The sequence below is a fragment of the Salmo salar genome, chromosome ssa07 (genome assembly GCF_905237065.1).
Source record: "Salmo salar chromosome ssa07, Ssal_v3.1, whole genome shotgun sequence".
Classification (NCBI taxonomy): domain Eukaryota; kingdom Metazoa; phylum Chordata; class Actinopteri; order Salmoniformes; family Salmonidae; genus Salmo; species Salmo salar.
The window spans coordinates 48,981,224-48,998,666 of record NC_059448.1 but is presented as its reverse complement, the minus strand read 5'-3'; the positions used below and the strand labels follow the sequence as shown (position 1 = coordinate 48,998,666).

The window sequence follows — 17,443 nt, the reverse complement described above, 5'->3', positions numbered from 1 at the left end:
CTCTGCCTCTCTCCCCTCTCCCTCTCTCTCTTTGACACCCAGTCCTGCGGTGCTTGCAGCTCTAGTCATTATTTTAGTGCAGGTACATCATCCTCCCGATCCCAGAAGACTGAAGTAGAACTTGTATTCGAATGCCAAAAAACAAAGAAGAACTGGAGGATTTAATTAATACAACCTCTTTTCTTGCAGGAAGCGATTGTTTAGCTTTGTTTGACCGCAAAATTCATTTTTGTGTGCAAAATTGACCCTCAAATAAAACATTTAGAATTATAGTTCTGCCGCATGTGATTGAAAACCCATTAATAAGAACAAACACGTGGCATCCTTGCACATTGAAATAAGCCATTAAAAATGCATGAGTTTCTGAGGTGGAGTGTCTGTAGGTGGATAAGCGCATGGCGACTGGGTGAGAGTGTCGAGTTGAGAGACAGATCGCACCCATCCAGGCTGGCTGTTGCTGCTGCTTCGCCAGCGCTGTCACGCTTCAACAGCCAGACAGGGTGTTTGGCTCTTGCAGATTAATTGTCAGGGCTAAATGAACTTTCCTTCCATCCAATTGCAACCTAAAACAGCCTTGGCTTTCGAGGCACTGGGTTCTCGAGACAGGGGAGAAGGGCAGCACATCAGGAGCTGTCAGATCCCACACAAGTCCACAGAAGCATCAGGAATCAGTTCACTGGGAGCACTAGACCAGGATTCATGGTGGCTGCTGTCTGAGTGGGTACAAGAGAGAAGGCTTCAGTTGGATCAGTATCAGAGGTACATTCAGTTAGAAATATTTAGTTCAAACTGTAATAAATTGTGTAGTAAAATCCCTTGACACAGGGAGAAATTCACTTTGAACTGTGCATCCTATTCATATGATACAATGAGGCAGCAGTAGTAGTAGTTGTGATAGTCATTGTAGTATATTCAAGAAAGAGTACACGTCGACCTGAAAGACTTTTGCATAATATAGAACAATGAAATGTTCCTCAGAAAGTGCATTGCGAAGGCTTTCGTTATAGGGAAACATCATGCTGATAAGGGTTGTCTTGGGTGGTTTAGAAAAAAAACCTCTTTACTTTTATAAGCAGTGGCACAGACGCATAAATATTAATACTCAGCCGAGAGCTCATGATTTCTTTATGCAACTGAGAATCTTTTGAAATTAAATCGGCATAATAGAATTTCTTTCATTACTTCATTTTGAATAAATGAAGGCCATAAAAAAATGTGGGAGTTTAAACTACGTTGAAGAGGACTTGATCCCGATAAGAAAAGACTGTATTGTGCACCTATTTGTTTTCCAGCCAGTGAAACATCCAACAACATGGAACTGAGTGGCCTCGTCTTTGACATGTTTGCCAACCTGTCAGACTGTGTGAGGTTTTTCAGGATTGGAGTGGGTCCTGTGACACATCCAGCCTGGTTGCTAGCCAACAGACCCTCAAATCACATGCAGTGTGCTAAAATGGGAGAACTATGTACAAAAAGTTGTAATTTCTAAACGGTGTATCGGATATGGATGAAAATGCCCTCAAATTAAAGCTGACAGTCTGCACTTTAACATCATAGTCATTGTATCATTTCAAATCCAAAGTGCTGGAGTACAGGGCCACAACAACAAAAATGTGTCACTGTCCCAATACTTTTGGAGCTCACTGTAGCTGGCGATTAACGTAGTCAGCCAGATACTCATTTGGTCATCATCTCAGCCTGGAGAGTCCTGGAGGCAATTATGAAGTGAAGAGCAGATGTCATCGGATTCTGAGCGTCTTAACAGATAATAAATAAATGGATCTAAAGAGCACCGAAGGACACTGACATGTAATCACCAGGCTGATAGATTTTAGACGCTCCACGGTGACATGCAGTGAAGAACAGAGTTACCCCTGAGAACTCCTCAATGATTGGGTCAGCAGATTGCCATCACTTTCACCTGTATTGATGGGTTCCATTCCTTAGGCCCCTCCCCCTCTTGGGTTTGTTCGATCTCAGTCTCTTCCAGTGCCCCAGAGGTGCTCCAAATGTGTTTGTATGAAGTCAGTCTGTTTGTGTGTGTAAGAGAAATTAGAAGGGGTGGGGGCATGAACTCCACATGCTGAAGTTGGACCATACATTTTAGGTCAAAACTTTCAATCACACAGATGGTCAGAGACTGGTCTAGACATTGTCTCCATTTGTTCTCTTGCTGTCTCTGTTGGACCCAAAGTTGATAAGATGAATTGGATAAGGACCACTGTGTAGTATGGATCCAGACAGAAGAGATGGAGTCTTGCATGTGTTATAGTACTATCTCAACACAGTGTGTTGCTGTTCTGCGGTGCTGTGTGACACTGGAGAGGACTAGCTTGCCAGACAGTGGCAGCCCAGCCTGTCTCTGTGCTAGTCTGATCGAGATGCATGGAGTTACCTGTCCTCAATGGCCAGAGTGTTAGCTGTCAGCCTGGCTCTGTTTGCGTGGCTGATTAATGTCATTTCCACTCATCCACTCGGAATGGACTCTCGCTTCCATCAAGGTAGAGGAGTTTAGACTCCTTTCGACCCAGCAATAAGTTCAATCTCAATTTTCACTCAGAAATGGAGCAGAAATGGAACATTTGCAAGAATGAAAAAACCCCCAAGTAATTCTCCCTTTCCGCCGTATGCTCCCTTTTAGCGATGTTTCCCCAACAATATTGCTCTCTGCTCGGCAATTTTCTCCCAGCCAACGTATTTGTGTCTGGGAGATGACAGAGCGAACGACAGCCGGGTCTCTGGGCCTCGGGTAGGTAGGTGTTTCTTATGTCATAGAGGCAGCGGCACGACGGCGTTAACGGGGGATTTCATTTGGTTTCATCAGATAGACGCAGACACACACACACACACACACACACACACACACACACACACACACACACACACACACACACACACACACACACACACACACACACACACACACACACACACACACACACACACACACACAGTCCTTAGGGACTGCCCCCATGCCATACGAGGGATGGGGTGGGATGGGGCTAACCTAATGGTAGAAAAAGCCCTTATACTCTGCCAGGTTCATAGGGCCAACAACCAGTTTAAACTGATGAAAAATAATGAGGTAGGTACTGGACCTGCCGGAGAGAGCAGTTTTCAACGTCCTCTGCTTGTGAATTGTGTTTTTGAGAGCGGTGCCCTGAGATAATGGCGAATCCACAGTTGTTCCGGGTTGAATGAATAGAATAAAACGGCTGGTGTTGACCGAGACCTTTTTCATCACGTCTAAAATTCATCGCGTCTCATTTCTCATTCAATAAGTTGATGAAAATGGCATCATTGAAAGAGCTCAAGAGGGACATACTGGGACATATAACACACTTAGGGGAGGGGAGCAAATGGTGTTAGTTCATTATTGATGAGAAGAATATGAGAAGGAAGGAAGGGGATGGTGGAGTGGCTTATCACCACCTGGGACCATGACTCATACTGACGAATGACCATTGATGATGTTTTCCTGATGAATGTCTCAAATGAATGAGTTACTTTAACTGTAGTGTGATACCGATAGAAGAGCTGATGGTTCAAATTGGCATTTTAAGCATATAATGCGGTGCACAGCTTCCTCTTCCTCTACCAACAACACAGAGTGGGTCCTCCTCTATAGATTGGACAATACTCAGTCCTTTCACTTTGTCTAATGCGGTAGAGAAAGGCACTTTCCAGCAATCTAAATACATTCCATAAAGAGATTAGATCTTTTCAAACAGATATTTGATTTCAAATTGGATTGATAAAACAGACATTCAACAAACATTCTGATAAATACTTCGAAACCAGCATCAAAGGCCTGTCTAATAGTACGTCTAGGCTAAAGCTCCTGTTATGAAACACAAGGCTGTGTCTGTGTGTGTTTGTGCCCGCATGCCTGTCTGTATAGGCAGTGTTAGTCTGACGTCCATATTGTACATGGGCTGTGGAATATCCAGCGTTAATGGCACGGGTTATTGATTCAGTTTGCTGTAATCTGTCGAAACCGGTCGAAACCAGCTGCAACAGGGGGCGACGCTTCCTATAAGGTCATCTGCAGCCATCTGCTCCGCAGCGGACGTGATTATCCTCCTACCACTTGTTAAAGTGCCACTATTAAGAGGATCCCACAGCAAATTACAACTGAAATGAATTGAGAAGAGGGAGAGTTTTCAGAAAGTTACTTTCTTTGTCGAACGCAGTTGTAGTCGACAGAAGTACAGTGCTGTCAATTGAGAATGATACCAGTTAAAAGTCTAACTGATCCAAACTCCTATCACTCAATAGTATTTTGACTATACTCATATAAAAAAACTTTTCAAATATATTTTTAGATACCTTTTTAGGATACATAAATATATTACAGAATGTCTTGAAAATGTATATATAAATGTATGGCAAGTCTATATCACAATATATGTTAAATGCGTCGGGAAATGTATTTACTATATTTCAAAATACATTCTGAAATACATTAAAGAATCTATTTTAGAATCTATTTTCAAATGTATTTGTCGATATATTTGGCAAATATATTTTAAAATGTATTTGGAAATGTTTAGTAAAATATATTCCAACATTCATTTACATATATTTGTAAGAAATATATTTTTAGATTAGAATGTATGGCAAATACAAAAAAATTGGCCAAATCATACTGTAACAAAATGGTGACTGTCTTAACAATGAAACTGTCATAGTAGGCTCTTTGGTATCACATGCACTTATATCAGTCTCGTGAAGACTGCAGAACTGGCAGTGTCCAAGCATAACCTTTAAAGGGAAATTTCTAAATGTTTCAACTTCATATTCATCATCACTCAACAAATTGGATGCAGTCTATCCCAGTGCCATCCGTTTTGTTACCAAAGCCCCATATACCGCCCACCACAGCGACCTGTATGCTCTCGCTACATATTCGTCGCCAGACACACTGGCTCTAGGTGATCTGTAAGTCTTTGCTAGGTAAAGCTCCGCCTTATCTCAGCTCACTGGTCACGATAACAACTCCCACCCATAGCACGCGCTCCAGCAAGTATATCTCACTGTCATCCCCAAAGCCAACACCTACTTTGGCCGCCTTTCCTTCCAGTTCTCTGCTGCCAATGACTGGAACGAATTGCAAAAATCACTGAAGTTGGAGACTTATATCTCCCTCACTAACTTTAAACATCAGCTATCTGAGCAGCTAACCGATCGCTGCAGCTGTACACAGCCCATCTGTAAATAGCCCATCCAATCTACCTACCTCACCTACCACACCAGTATTTCTACTTGCACATCATCATCTGCACATCTATCACTCCAGTGTTAATTTGCGAAATTGTAATTACTTCACTACTATGGCCTATTTATTGCCTTACTTCCTCACGCCATTTGCACACACTGTATATAGACTTTTTTCTATTGTTTTATTGACTGTACGTTTGTTTATTCCGTGTGTAACTCTGTATTGCTGTTTGTGTCGCACTGCTTTGCTTTATCTTGGCCAAGTCGCAGTTGTAAATGAGAACTTGTTCTCAGCTGGCCTACCTTTAAATAAAGGTGAAATAAATAAAAAAATCATCTCCAGCACCACACCAACAGCAACATATGTGAAGATGGCGCATTTCTATGTTTTGTAGTAACAAACATAGAGTAAAATGTGTTTCCAATGACATCAACCAATTAGTAGATGATTGGAAACACTTACCTAGCAGTGATTACAGCTGGGAGTCTCTAAGAGCTTTCCACACAGATTGTGCAACATTTGCCCATTATTATTTTCAAAATTCTTCAAGCTCTGTCAAATAGGTTGTTGACCATTGCTAGACAACCATTTTCAGGTCTTGCCATAGATTTTCAAGTAGATTTAAGTCAAAACTGTTACTCGGCCACTCAGTATCATTCAGTCTTCTTGGTAAGTAATTCCAGTGTAGATTTGGCCTTGTGTTTTATGTTATTATCCCTCTGAAAGGTGAATTCATCTCCCAGTGTCTGGTGGAAAGCAGACTGAACCAAGTTTTCCTCTAGGATTTTGCCTGTGCTTAGCTCATTTCCGTATTTTTTTATCCTGAAAAACTCTCCAGTCCTTAACGATGACAAGCATACCCATAAGATGATGCAGCCACCACTATGCTTGAAAATATGGAGAGTGGTACTTAGTAATGTGTTGTATTGGATTTGCCCCAAACATAACACTTTGTATTCAAATCAAATCAAATTTCAAATCAAATTTATTTTTATATAGCCCTTCGTACATCAGCTGATATTCTCAAAGTGCTGTACAGAAACCCAGCCTAAAACCCCAAACAGCAAGCAAAGCATGTGAAAGAAGCACGGTGGCTAGGAAAAACTCCCTAGGAAAAACTCCCTAGAAAGGCCAAAAACCTAGGAAGAAACCTAGAGAGGAACCAGGCTATGAGGGGTGGCCAGTCCTCTTCTGGCTGTGCAGGGTGGATATTATAACAGAACAGGACAAAAAGTTAATTGCTTTGCCAAATTTTTTGCAGTGTTACTTTAGTGCCTTGCAAACAGGATGCATGTTTTGGAATATTTTATTCTGTACAGGCTTCCTTCTTTTCACTCTGTCAATTAGGTTAGTATTGTGGAGTAACTACAATGTTGTTGGTCCAGCCTCAGTTTTCTCCTATCACAGCCATTCAACTCTGTAACTGTTTTAAAGTCATGTTGAAATCCCTGAGCTGTTTCCTTCCTCTCCGGCAACAGAGTTAGGAATGAGGCCTGTATCTTTGTAGTGACTGGATGTATTGATACACCATCCAAAGTGTAATTTATAACTTCACCATGCTCAAAGGGAAGTGCCCTTTAATATAGACCACATGGAGAATTCAATAAATTAGATTTTCAATAAAGGCTAAAGTGACAAAATTCAGTATTTTGACATGTGGACCCTCTGAGACTTCTAGGAAGATTTTAATCCACAAACCCCCCAAAATACTTCAAGTTTTCACCATTATTGTAAAGCCATAGTTATTTCGTTGCTTTGACAGTTATTTCTGAAGATTTGTATTTATTTCAAGTGATTAGTGATTCATTTACATCTGTCCCTCATTTTAAGGTCAACCCTGTGACATGAACTGAACTCTTGTTTTAAGAAACTATTCCTTTTTAAAAATGTATTTCAAAAGAAAAATTGAACATCTAATAGTCAAATCGTAGTGTAAAAGCAGGTGAGCTAGTTCCACTCTTTTTGGCCATTTTCTGGTGCTTTGTGGTGAAAAACTGGACGGATTGAGCATAATTTGTCAACCCTGTTACCCATAGATAGACAGGCTAGAAATGTATAAAAAAATATGTATTTTTTTTGGGGGGGGGGGGGCATTCAATTGCCCCTCCCTGCTGCAGTCAACAAGCTTCCTTTCCCCCTGTCACAAGGGGCTTCATGGCTGATTTAACTAGTAATTACCAGTTTGAGGGCCGTTCAAGTGGATTTTCCCCAGATGAGGTAAATTCCCACTCCACACTTGGATATGAACACACCATAACACAGCTAACCATCCACTGTAGATCCATATAATACCACTCATTGGAAGCACAAGACCTACACCTACATTTTGACATATTGTGGAGTGTTGTTCGAAGTATAGTTTTTATTTAAACCGATAACTCAAATACATTTTTTTTTTTAAATAGCTTAGCTTTCTTGTCATTATTTAATTAAGCTGAAGAGAGGCTCTTACTACAGTAATTTATTTTTTATTTTGAGATGGGAATTTTTTTTTTATAAAGTTGAACATTCTCTTTATGAAAGAATGTTAAATTTAGGTGAAATCAAAAGTACATTTTTTACTCACCATAACAATTTTGGGCTTGGTGGACCAAAAAATTATTATCGCCATTGATCAATACGTAATCAGTAATTTAAGAAGCTGACATAGTGTCATGACTTCTACCGAAGTCGATGCCCCTCCTTGTCCGAGTGGTGCTCGGCGGTCGACGTCACCGCTCTTCTAGTCATCATTGATCCATTTTTCATTATCCATTGGTTTTGTCTTGTTTTCACACACACCTGGTTCCAATCCCATTCATTACCTGTTGTGTATTTAACCCTCTGTTTCCCCTCATGTCCTTGTCTGAGATTATTTGAATGTTATTTTGTATTTTGTAGTAGTGAGCTACGGGTATTGTTGCCCATGTTATTTTATGTACATTTTGGTTTTGGAGTTCGTTGTTTGTTTATTATTTTATTAAAACAACTCCAGTGATACCAAGTTGGTTTCTCCTGCGCCTGACTTCCCTGCCACCTACACACAAGGCGATGACACATAGGAACCACTTTGACCAGCCTGTAGACTAGATGTCACTGCCATTCATGCACTTGAGCAAAGATGCAAATGTATGTACATGTACACTACCGTCCAAAGTTTTAGAACACCCACTCATTCAAGAGTTTTTCTTTATTTTGACTATTTTCTAAATTGGAGAATAATAGTGAAGACATCACAACTATAAAGTAACACATATGGAATCATATAGTAACCCAAAAATATATTTTACATTTGAGATTCTTCAAATAGCCACCCTTTGCCTTGATGACAGCTTTGCACACTCTTGGCATTCTCTCAACCAACTTCCAGCTTTTCCGACAGTCTTGAAGGAGTTCCCACATATGCTGAGTACTTGTTGGCTCCTTTTCCTTCACTCTGCGGTCTGTTACTTGAACTCTGTGAAACATTTATGTGGGCTGCAATTTCTGAGGCTGGTAACTCTAATAAACTTATCCTCTGCAGCAGAGGTAACTTTGTGTCTTCCATTCCTGTGGTGGTCCTCATGAGAGCCAGTTTCATCATAACGCGATTTTTGCGACTGCACTTGAAGAAACTTTCAAAGTTCTTGAAATATTCTGTATTGACTGACCTTCATGTCTTAAAGTAATGATGGACTGTCATTTCCCTTTGCTTATTTGAGCTGTTCTTACCAGAATATGGACTTGGTCTTTTACCAAATAGGGCTTTCTTATGTATACCTCCCTACCTTGTCACAACACAACTGATTGGCTCAAATGCATTAAGAAGGAAAGAAATTCCACAAATTAACTTTTAAGAATGCACACCTGTTAATTGAAATTCATTCCAGGTGACTGCCTCATGAAGCTGGTTGAGAAAATGCCAAGAGTGTGCAAAGCTGTCATCAAGGCTGTCTTCAAAGTAAAATATATTTTGTTTAATACTTTTTTGGTTACTACATGATTCCATATGTGTTATTTCATAGTTGTGAGGTCTTCACCATTATTCTACAATGTAGAAAATAGTAAAAATAAAGAAAAACCCTTGAATGAGTAGAAGTTCTAAAACTTTTCACCGTTAGTGTACTTGAAATACATTTTATGTGACGTTAAATAGATTGACATTTCTTTTTTCCTCTGTGGATACTGTTCTCCATGCTGTTGTCCATGTTGTTCTTCATGTTGTTTATATAACTTCTGTATATTAGATGACTGGGGCTATCCTGTCAGAGCCCATCTGTAGCTAACCCTACCCCACCCCAACCCAACTCAACCCAACCTCTCGCTCTCTCGCTCTCTTTCTCTGTCCCCAGTGTGACTACATAGCTCCAGTTCTGTCTCTAAGTGCTCCCTCTCCTCCCTCCTGTCTCCCTCTCTACCCCCTCTTTCTCTCTTCTCTCTCTTTGAGTGCTGCTCCCCTGCCAAGCGGGCTGTCCCTAGAGTGACCTTGTGGCAATGAGATCCTGATCACGAGTCAGGAAACCAAGCTTTTCAGAACGCCCTCCTCTCTCAGCAACAGAAATGAGAGGGTGAGGGTGAGGGTGAGAGAGAGAGAGAGAGAGAGAGAGAGAGAGAGAGAGAGAGAGAGAGAGAGAGAAAAAAAAACAGCTATCGTTTGCCCAGACTTGTGGAGAGACAAGACTGAGAGAGTAAGTGAAAGAAAGAGAGGGAGGTAGAGAGAGAATTAGAGAGAGAGTGACTGACAGCAGGGGTGAGGAGCAGATGAGAGGAGAGTTCACAAACTATTGCAAAGTGTTGGAACAACCACCAGACCTCCAGTTCAAAGTAAGTACTTCTAACCGGAGCAAGGTGCACACTTGGATGTGTGGTGGTAGTTGGGTGACCAGGAGAGATGTGGCGTGTGAAGCTATTGGGGCTGAGATGAGGAGGGAGATTTCAGAACTGTGAGAGGCAGACAGGGACTAGCAATGCTGGGAGTCTGGGGAGTATGAATGGGCCGAGACTCAATCAGATGAGTCCAACTGTAGCCTAGACAGATATGGACAATTAGGGATAGCAGAAGGAGCGTAGGGGGAATGTTTGTGTTGTGGGATAGTGGAACTGGTGTCTTTGAGTTGGCAGCATCATTATTAACTCTCTGTGTAGTAAGTGTTCTCTTGCTTGCTTTGTTTTGGATGTCGTGCCACGTCCCATGCTAATAATTCACTAAACACTGCGACAAACCAAAGTATAGCTCGAGAGCCTTTTTGTGAAGTTTTTTTTCTCGATTATAATTTATGGTTGCAGATACTAATCACCACAAGCTATGGGTGTTGTCTTTGTATCCCTTTCAGCACACTGTTGCTGTAAACCATGTTGATTGTCCATGTGTTTTCTATGGTTTATTCAGTTCTGAACATGGAAGGCTCAGGTATATGAACATAAAAGCTCTTGTTTTTTCATTAACAAAGGATTTATAATTTAAACTGGATATATTTCCCTTTCAGGCTTCGTATGAGAGACAAATAAAACAGTAAAGAACAAGAAGCTCAAAACAAGCTCATGAGGAAATGAAAATAATAGTAGACAGAGCTGCAGGGCTTTGTGTTTACCGTCTCCCTGTAATATTTAGTGTTTGCATTACAGTAAGGGATTAACTCCAAAAGTAGCATTTATCCAAATACTCAGTATCCTGTAGGAATCGTTGCAAACTTCAAGACTTCTAAGAACATCTGTTTCCTCTAGTCTAAAACGATATTTCGTTTTTCTTCATATTGTAGCACAACTGCTTGAATCCCTCCATCAGTCAAGTTTCACAATTCTACGGAGGTGCACGCCAACCAGAACATAACCCTTCATTCTCCAAGCATATCATTAGACTAGTCATTTTATTGGCTCCGTTTGGTGTCCTCTTATAAAGACCTATGCTTGCAGTGTATGCGAGTGTGTTTGACAGAGATTATTTGTGCGTGGCCGTGCATGTGCGTGCGCATGCGTGTTGTTGGGGACATTGTTTTTCCCAGGATATTGTAATTTGGGTCAGGCCTGACTGGAATGAGAAACCGAGGGCATCGGTATTGTAGAACTCCTATGGTTGAGCAGACCTTGCGCCTGTGTTGCCATAGTTATGTTCACCCCTGGTATAGGAACCCAAACTTCAACCAACATCTCTGGCATTCCTACTGTGTACAAAAGAGCCCTGGTCTCGATCTAGATTTAAATGAGCTTTGGCCAGTTCATTGCTTTAGAAGTAACACATGGTGTGTTCCTAATGAAAGAGCTGGGAGATTAAACATGAGGCAATAGGTGGAGAGATGAGCTTGAGAAACCAGCTTTGGTCAGTGGGAAGTCAAGCTCATTGAGAGACCCGAGGTGGAGCTGAGCTGCCTGGATGGAAGCCAGGAGGGTGAGCTAACTCTCACATAACCAGTCCCATTTGTAAATGTGCACTGGCATTTATGTAAGGGCTGCCATTTGAGGAAGATAAGGCAAGGCACATTTTACGAATCCTCCTTTCCCTCAATGTTAATTTGCCCCTCACATTTCAAACACTTGATCTTTCCATGTGTGACACTGAGAGATGCTATTCAGCATGGAACACAAAGCCAATGCATTTCACCCATTTATACAAATGCTGTGTCACATGACCGCTCTCCATGGAAGACCTGTAGCAATAAGGTATAGAATGGTCTGTGAGATGCCTAAGAAGGCTGCTTCACTGTGGGGAAGGGAAGCACTGTCAAAGGAGCCAGGTCAGGACTATAGGGAGCAAGTGGCTGAGAGAGAGAGGGTGGGAGGGATAAGGAAAATGCACAAAGATCCCCACATTGAGTGGTTGGTTCATTCCTGTGGTGTACACATTTACCTGTAGGCTGAACAGAGAGGCTGTTGATGGGGTCTGGGGAGGGAGGGAGAGGGCTGCCAGACCCAAACCAGAGCAGCCCATTCCCCTGTTTGCACCAAATAGCCCTCTATGGCTGTCGTCATGCCAATGACGACCTAGGAAGTTGGCAGTACAGCACAAACAGTTCTGGGACCAGGCTGAGCTCGGAAGTTCATGGGCTGTATGCTGTTTGGTACTGTAGCTAGACTAGAGCCGTCAGCTGGGACCCTGCAATAAGAGAGGTAAGGTTCAACAGTATCCACTATCACAGAGCTAGAAGAGGCTACTAAGATACTATGATACTAAGAGATGACTAGCTCTCTATTTCATCAAATCTTCTCAGAAAGTCCATAGGTAATCATGGCATGGGATTTAGTCTGAGCTCAGGGCCTGTGTCGTTTAAATGGTTCAATTGTCAATTGAGGAAATGCACATATTCTAATTGAGACGTCAACTAGACGGATATTTCATTACAACAAAACCGTAACAATCTCTGGCTTACTGAACATCCTTAAAGCCAGTGGCCCATTGCTTGACATGACAGAGTCTCTGTAGGGAGGAACATCATTGATGGAGCTGGCAATGACTTTTGTTGTGGGGAATCTGATGGGTGCATTTTTGTGTGAATCATGTCTGTGCCCATCTGTTCGTGTGTCTGTCCGTGTTTTTGTCTATCTTACAGTGTGTGTGTGTGTGTGTGTGTGTGTGTGTGTGTGTGTCTGTGTGTGATGGGACAGACTTCGAATCACATAACCACGTACATCGAACTTCAGATTCAGACCACCTTTCCACTAAAGGCCAAATAATATATTCTTAGGAATTTTATGAATATAAACTGTCTGGAGACTATCTTTATTGTGGAGAGCTAATTTGTCTGTGGTCATATAAAGATCTGACTGTGACGTACTGTGGAGCGCCTGTGGTTTGGCCGTTGTATTGGCCTCATTGGCTGTATGATCCTCTGAGGAATAGTGACGGCCAGAGGCCTACCACCATGATCAATTACTTAATTAGTCTCCCACAGTCACAGCTTGGCCGGCATACTCCTGGCATCGTCCTTTGGCCTCTGATTGGCCCACACTGCTGGTGAGGTCATAGGTCATGTGTTTGCCTAATGAACTGAGAGAACACAAGAGGGAGAAGATAGGGCGATGGAGAGAGAGAGTAGATAGAGGGAGGGAGAGGACAGAGAGAGAGAAAAGAGAGAGAGCAAGAGAGAGAGAGAGAGGAGATAGAGAGAGAACAATGAAAGAGAGGGAGGGGGAGAGAGAGAGGAGGAGAAAGAGAGAGAGAAAGGGAGGAGGGGAAGAAAGAGGAGAGAGAGAGAGAGAGGGAGAGAGTAAGAAAAAGAAAGAAAGGGGGCGAGTCAGTGGAATAATAGATGTAGGGATCTATGCTTTCATATCTGTGTCATGTGAAGTGTGATTCAGAGCCATTCATCAATCATAAAGGAAATTCTACATGGTGACATTTTATGAAAGGATGGCATGATAAAATCCATCCTTACAGTACATTGCATTGTTAAAATCGACTGGTTTACATAAGCTAAGCAGGGTAGGGCTGGGTTAATCCCTGGATGGGAGACCACATAGGAAAGTGTGGTTGCTGTTGTTGGAGGTGGTGCTGGAGGGCCAGTAGTAACCTTTTCTCCATATGGTATTAGGGAAACTCTCCAAGTACTAAACATGCTTACTGATGCATTTAAATGCACTATATAAATGCAACAATCCATTACATACAACATTAAATGTGTCCTTAAAATAAAACGATCCATGTCCCTTTCAGCAACCTTTCCTGGCAATAGAGGCGCCTATATAACATTTAGCACTCCTTGGGGGCACAATAACATGACATACAATGTATGTGCCACCTCCAATGCAAAAATCTAAATGTTAAAATCTATAAAGGCAATCACTGCTAATCTCATTTTATTTTACCTGACCTTTTAGCACTGTGGCTGAGTTACTTCGATCCACCGTAGAGGATTTTATTCAATATTATGGCCACTGTTAATCAGAAAGGAGACTGTCGTCAGGCATAAACAGTGGAGGGCTAAAAAGGAAATACAGAAAATTAGAGACACCCACCAAGAATACTCCCCATATTAGTTTGATGAACCATAGTCCGTCCTTAGGGGACTGTCAGTCTCTCTGCCCTTGACAGGTAGTCTGTACAGACAGACAAAACTGAGAGCCATTTCCACTGATGTGGCCAGTCCACTCAAGGTGAATGGAAAGATTAACTGAGCGCGAGCAGTAACCTGCAGCATTCTACCACTTTGTTTTCTTATTCCATTCTCACTGCTAATAGGATGGCTAATGCAAATGAGAGATGCAATGGAATGGGGATAATAGCCTAATGACAAGGCATTGCACGGCTCAATTGGAAAGTTCTGATGGAATTAAGTTAGACAGCCTATATTAGATATACTGTGATGCGTAGATGATTTCGAAACTCTACACTTCTGTGTAGCTAGCTGATTGATGAATGTTTATGAATGTAAGGATGTTGCCAACAGACCATCATCACAAATGACATTCGATGCCAATCCTTTTGTCAATAATCTGTTTGGATTGGTCTGACTTGATCAATTCTTGTTAAAAACAGGAGGATAAGTTGCAAGTCCATGAATAAGCCTGCAATCAATGACAGATATCCTCTTATCTTTGCTTAGTTCTGCACGTGTTTTTCTTTTTTTTTATCTGCATCAGTTATGGATGACGGCTGTTTTTAAAGCCTGAATTGGAGATGTTGCAAAAAGCTATATTTCAAAGTCTTTGTTAAAGTAAAATGTAATCAGACTTTGTACGTTAAAGATGGAGCTTAATCCTACTCCATTTAAATCTCACCAGGTTTTAATCGGACTCTGTGGAGACGTTCACAAGCTGATAGCGTTCTGGGATGTTTTTATTTCTTTGAGGGCTGCATTCAGGAGTGAGAGAATGATTTGATAACTTACCACATAGAATGGCTAGGGGGGGGATTAGGTAAGCCCACTCTATGGAGCTAAGACCAAAGCGGTGCTTGTACCCACCAATAGGTGATCAGAGCTTCAGGATCACAACAATTATGAGGAGGGTTGCCTTCAGCAGCGCCTCAGGGGGACGTTCAAGAACGCTTTTTATCCCTGTTCTCATTAAACCTCCCACTAAATTCCCCCAGACTGACTTGTGTGGCTCAGAAATCCCTTTGCAAATCCCTCACTAAGGAAACAATCTTCAATGTGCTTGAAGTTGCGTCTTCAATGTGGTGGATTATGGCTCTCACACATACTGTGATTGTTGTGGAGAGAGGGAGAGAGGGATAGAGAGAAAGAAGGAGAGACAGAGAGGGAGAGAAGAAGAGAGAAACAGGGAGAGAGAGGAAGAGAGGGAGAGAGAAAGAAGGAGAGAGAGGGGAAGAGAGAGGGATGAAGAGAAAGGAGAGAGAGGAAAGAGAGACAGGAGAGAGAGAGGAGAGAGGAAGAGAGAGAAAGAAGGAGAGAGAAAGGAGAGAGAAAGGAAAAGAGAGAAAGAAGGAGAGAGAAAGAAGGAGAGAGAAAGTAAGTGAGAGAAAGAAGGAGAGAGAGCAGAGAGAGGAGAACGATGGAGAGGGAGGAAGAAAGATGGAGAGAGGAGAACAATGGAGAGGGAGGAAGAAAGATTGAGAAAGAGAGAGGAAGCAGGATGGAGAGGGAGAGAGCGAGAGACAGACACCCCATTAGTCATACATTAGTATTCTGTCCACAGCTCATAGTGAGAGACAGCCGATCTACACTAACACCAGAGAAGGGAATGGCTCATTACAACTTTCTACTCTTTTTTTACCAATAGCTTAAATTCTCCTGACCCTATACAAAAGAAACACATCCATGTTTCAAAAAACAGAGAAACACCTCCATGTTTCAGAAGGCAGAGAAACACATCCATGTTTCAGAAGGCAGAGAAACACATCCATGTTTCAGAAGGCAGAGAAACACCTCCATGTTTCAGAAGGCAGAGAAACACATCCATGTTTCAGAAGGCAGAGAAACACATCCATGTTTCAAAAGGCAGAGAAACACATCCATGTTTCAGAAGGCAGAGAAACACATCCATGTTTCAGAAGGCAGAGAAACACCTCCATGTTTCAGAAGGCAGAGAAACACCTCCATGTTTCAGAAGGCAGAGAAACACATCCATGTTTCAGAAGGCAGAGAAACACATCCATGTTTCAGAAGGCAGAGAAACACATCCATGTTTCAAAAGGCAGAGAAACACATCCATGTTTCAAAAGGCAGAGAAACACCTCCATGTTTCAGAAGGCAGAGAAACACATCCATGTTTCAGAAGGCAGAGAAACACCTCCATGTTTCAGAAGGCAGAGAAACACATCCATGTTTCAAAAGGCAGAGAAACACCTCCATGTTTCAGAAGGCAGAGAAACACCTCCATGTTTCAGAAGGCAGAGAAACACATCCATGTTTCAAAAGGCAGAGAAACACCATGTTTCAGAAGGCAGAGAAACACATCCATGTTTCAAAAGGCAGAGAAACATCAATTCCAACGAAGTTCAGGGGTGTACTACTTGTGTTAGCGAACAAACTTCCATATTCTCCTCAGTAATTTTATGTCTCCAGGAAAGGGGGGAGAAACCAAGGTCCAGAGAGAAAGGTAGTCGGGCAGGTTGAGGAAACTGTTGAAGCAAGCTTGTTTCTCGTACCCCTCGGATGAACACTAACGGTTTGCCCCATACATGTAACTGGGTAATGCCCCTGGTGATTTGAGTCTGCTGGTTGAGGGGGCTTTTTTGTTCTCTCCCTGTGCCGGTCATCCAGGCCAGACACCCCTGGAGCTGCTCGGAGAGACCCCTGGGGGCTAAATGGACCAGTGCACCGTGAGCTGAACACTGATGCTGCACTGTGGACACTGTTAGACTGTTGTGAGAAGGGGCCCAGCAGCTAAACTGGCATCAACAACCAGGGTTGGGTAGGTTACTTTTTAAATATAAGGCGTTACAGTTACTAGTTACAGTGCCTGTCCAAAATGATCAGTAACGTAACTTTTGGATTACCCAAACAGAGTAACGTAATCTGATTACTTTTGGATTACTTTCCCCTTAAGAGGCATTAGAAGATGAAAAGGATCCCTCAAACGCATTTGGTGTGACGTCATAGTGGTCTCTGATTCGCTCAGGTGGAACAAACTTAAAATTGTGCCTGTTTTCAATGCTGAATTGAATGTCATTGAGAAAACAGAAAGTTGTCATGTCTTTTTTTGCAAACATCCTTTCTGAATTTAAATGTAATCCAATTAGTAATCGTCCACTTTTTTGAAAGTATCTGTAATCTGATTACAATATTTTAGCTGGTAACGGATTAGTTGTAGTAGTTTTTGTAATCGGATTACATGTAATCACTTATTCCCCAACCCAGTGAACAACCA

At 42.0% G+C, this 17,443-nt stretch overlaps 1 protein-coding gene across 4 annotated transcripts in view; it reads left to right on the top strand.

Annotated features, from left to right (window-relative positions):
* Window positions 1–520: 520 nt before the first annotated feature.
* Window positions 521–17,443, top strand: part of LOC106609498 (pleiotrophin-A) — a 52,441-nt gene continuing 35,518 nt past the window's right edge. The window contains exons 1-2 of one of the 4 annotated variants that reach the window (XM_014208378.2): window positions 9,762–10,003; window positions 16,837–16,987. Coding sequence is in view for 1 of the 4 variants with exons in the window: in XM_045722171.1 (XP_045578127.1) it covers window positions 536–759 (224 nt within the window). In the remaining 3 variants the exon portion in view is untranslated. Of the gene's footprint in view, window positions 760–9,711; window positions 10,004–16,836; window positions 16,988–17,443 lie in introns of those variants that run through there. The other 3 variants (XM_045722171.1, XM_014208377.2, XM_014208379.2) reach the window with 3 other exon arrangements.